This window comes from Dipodomys ordii, unplaced genomic scaffold, assembly GCF_000151885.1.
Source record: "Dipodomys ordii isolate 6190 unplaced genomic scaffold, Dord_2.0 Scaffold108, whole genome shotgun sequence".
Taxonomy (NCBI): Eukaryota; Metazoa; Chordata; class Mammalia; order Rodentia; family Heteromyidae; genus Dipodomys; species Dipodomys ordii.
In genome coordinates, this window is record NW_012267324.1 from 1,813,302 (window position 1) to 1,813,631 (window position 330).

Sequence of the window (330 nt, forward strand, 5' to 3'; positions counted from 1 at the left end):
AGGGGCGGCGCGGGGGCGTGCCCGGGCCGGGCCTCACCCAGACCACGTGGTGCACGGTGTAGACATCGCTGTCGCCCAGGTAGACGCGGATGGCGCGCAGGCTGAAGCCGAACTTCTTCCCCGAGCTGTGGATGACCACGGGCGGCCGCAGATTCCCGCACACGGGCGACGGGTCCCGGCTGGGCGAGGAGTCCCGGGATGAGGGGTTGGAGGACAGCGAACGCGGGGACAGCGGGCTCATGAGGGGGCCGCCGCTGCCGTCATCTGCGGGGTAGGGAAGGGCTGGGTCGGAGCCCCAGGCCGCCCCTGGCCCCGCCCCCAGGCCGCCCC

At 74.5% G+C, this 330-nt stretch overlaps 1 protein-coding gene across 1 annotated transcript in view; it reads right to left on the minus strand.

The window, feature by feature from the left end:
• The window catches only part of Mast3 (microtubule associated serine/threonine kinase 3), a 40,209-nt gene that overhangs the window by 16,776 nt on the left and 23,103 nt on the right, over positions 1–330 (minus strand). The window contains exon 22 of the mRNA XM_013028329.1: positions 33–264. Coding sequence (XP_012883783.1) covers positions 33–264 — 232 coding nt within the window. The remainder of the gene's footprint in view (positions 1–32; positions 265–330) is intronic.